The sequence below is a fragment of the Vicia villosa genome, unplaced genomic scaffold (genome assembly GCF_029867415.1).
Source record: "Vicia villosa cultivar HV-30 ecotype Madison, WI unplaced genomic scaffold, Vvil1.0 ctg.000181F_1_1_1, whole genome shotgun sequence".
NCBI classification, from domain to species: Eukaryota; Viridiplantae; Streptophyta; class Magnoliopsida; order Fabales; family Fabaceae; genus Vicia; species Vicia villosa.
This window is the reverse complement of record NW_026705054.1, coordinates 103,823-105,617: the sequence shown is the minus strand read 5'-3', so window position 1 is coordinate 105,617 and position 1,795 is coordinate 103,823. Positions and strand designations below refer to the sequence as shown.

The 1,795-nt window shown below is 34.5% G+C and overlaps 1 protein-coding gene across 1 annotated transcript; it reads right to left on the bottom strand.

Moving 5' to 3' along the window:
- Positions 1 to 462: 462 nt before the first annotated feature.
- Positions 463 to 1,267, bottom strand: LOC131625025 (uncharacterized; the record flags this gene model as incomplete). Its single annotated transcript, XM_058895942.1, has 3 exons — positions 1,087 to 1,267; positions 583 to 651; positions 463 to 528 (listed from the first exon to the last, which is right to left on the bottom strand). Coding segments are annotated over exons 1-3 (243 nt in total), but the record flags the coding sequence as incomplete, so codon positions are not given.
- Positions 1,268 to 1,795: the final 528 nt, after the last annotated feature.

Sequence of the window (1,795 nt, the reverse complement as noted above, 5' to 3'; positions counted from 1 at the left end):
CAGTGTATGTCGCAAGCCTTTAATTTATTATTCATTTAAAATTCTAGAAAATGTGTATAGGTTTGTAATGTTTTTTTGTAATAGCTTAGGGTTTTTAATTTTCCGCCTTTAATTTCTGCCTTTTATTTTCCGCTCATCCCCGAGTTTTTGGCTATGTAATCCCTCATCCCGAAGCCTTATAATAGCGTAGGACTTTACTTTCCGCATTTTAATTTTCGCACAATATAACTGTTATTTAATTGTGTGGTTAGTAATATAGGGAGTGATAAGCTTGCAAATTGAATTTAGATCACTAACTTTATAAGATAAAATATCTGAATATAATCACGTGATTGTTGCACCCACGCACCTTTAAGGTAATCCCTCTTATTGCTGCCTTTCGATTAAAAATAGTCAAGTCCCTCGAATACGAGGATACCTTAGCAATGTTGCCCTCAGTTCATTATCATCATCAAAGATCATAAGTCCCTTCGAAACAGGAAACCTCTGCATAAGTAGTCTCCTGAAAGAGGTCCATTCCTTTATTGGCTGATCACCAGAAGTTTCACTCAAATTGTCAGGATCTCGAGGGGTAGATTATGCATCATTATCAATTCCTCCTCTCAGTGGATCATAGAAATCAGCATTCCCACCAACCACAGCATCGTTAACCTAAACAGGGAATATCAACAGATAATTGAAGATTGTCAGTTTGTCACACCTTACAAGTTACAACTGTAAATTGATACTTCAAAAGGTTACTTAATATACTTATAGATACCTTAGAGTCTAAATTGAAGAGACAGTGATAGTATAGTTACTAAATTGATGGTTTATTCCCCTAAAGTTCTACTTAATCCCAATAATTCAAGTTGAAAATCACAACACCAAGCAGTATCACAAAAAGCTACTGATTTGCAATTCATAATTACGATTCTATGAAAATTTATTCCTAGTGAGTAAAAGTTTCTGTTCATTTGATTGCTTTAGGTTGACAAAAACTAAAACGTTAACTCAGCGAAATCAGAAAACGCAACACGGACGATACATGATAGCATATAGCAGATATTTTACGATTCAAGATAGTGTAATCGTTGAGAGAAGGACCTGTGTAAGGGGTGGAAGTGGACAAGAGAGAGGATGAGCGTCGGCGCGTGCGCGAGGAAGCGCGTGAGATTCATTCTCGGTTTTGTAATCACGAGGTCTGAACTCCATGAAATGAAAGTATTCAAGAATGAGAGCTGGGGAATTTGGGGTTTAGCTGCTGGTACTCTGGTTTTAAAGAGAATATTTCAATTCATCTTTAATCCTCCCAGGTATTTAGCTAAATTTCATTTATATCTTTTGATTTCGGAGATACACAATAGAAAATAATTTTTTTTGTCAAAATTTAATATTGTTCGGAGTTATTAGTTATATCTACGAAAGTATTTTTAATTGGTAAATGTTAGGAAATAAATCATAATAATTTAGTTCAATGAATCTTGTGTAGCTACATCTACATAACATCTTAGCGCCATAATATTATGTAGATGTAGTTCAGGAATTATCTGGTATACTTTGAATCAGCATGATCACTCATCTATTGTAGGTTTTCTTCTTCAACACTCACCTCCACCAACCTAAAAACCCTACATAATCAATATCATTTTTCACTCCAAAACTCCAACTTTTTGGTACAACAAATCAAAGGGAGCAAGAGAAGACTGAATTTCAGATAAAGATTCAACTTTGTCCATTACATTGCTCACATTAAGCATCAAATTTTTGTAAAAAAAATATAACGTTGCTTCCGTATCACTACGCCAAAAATGAG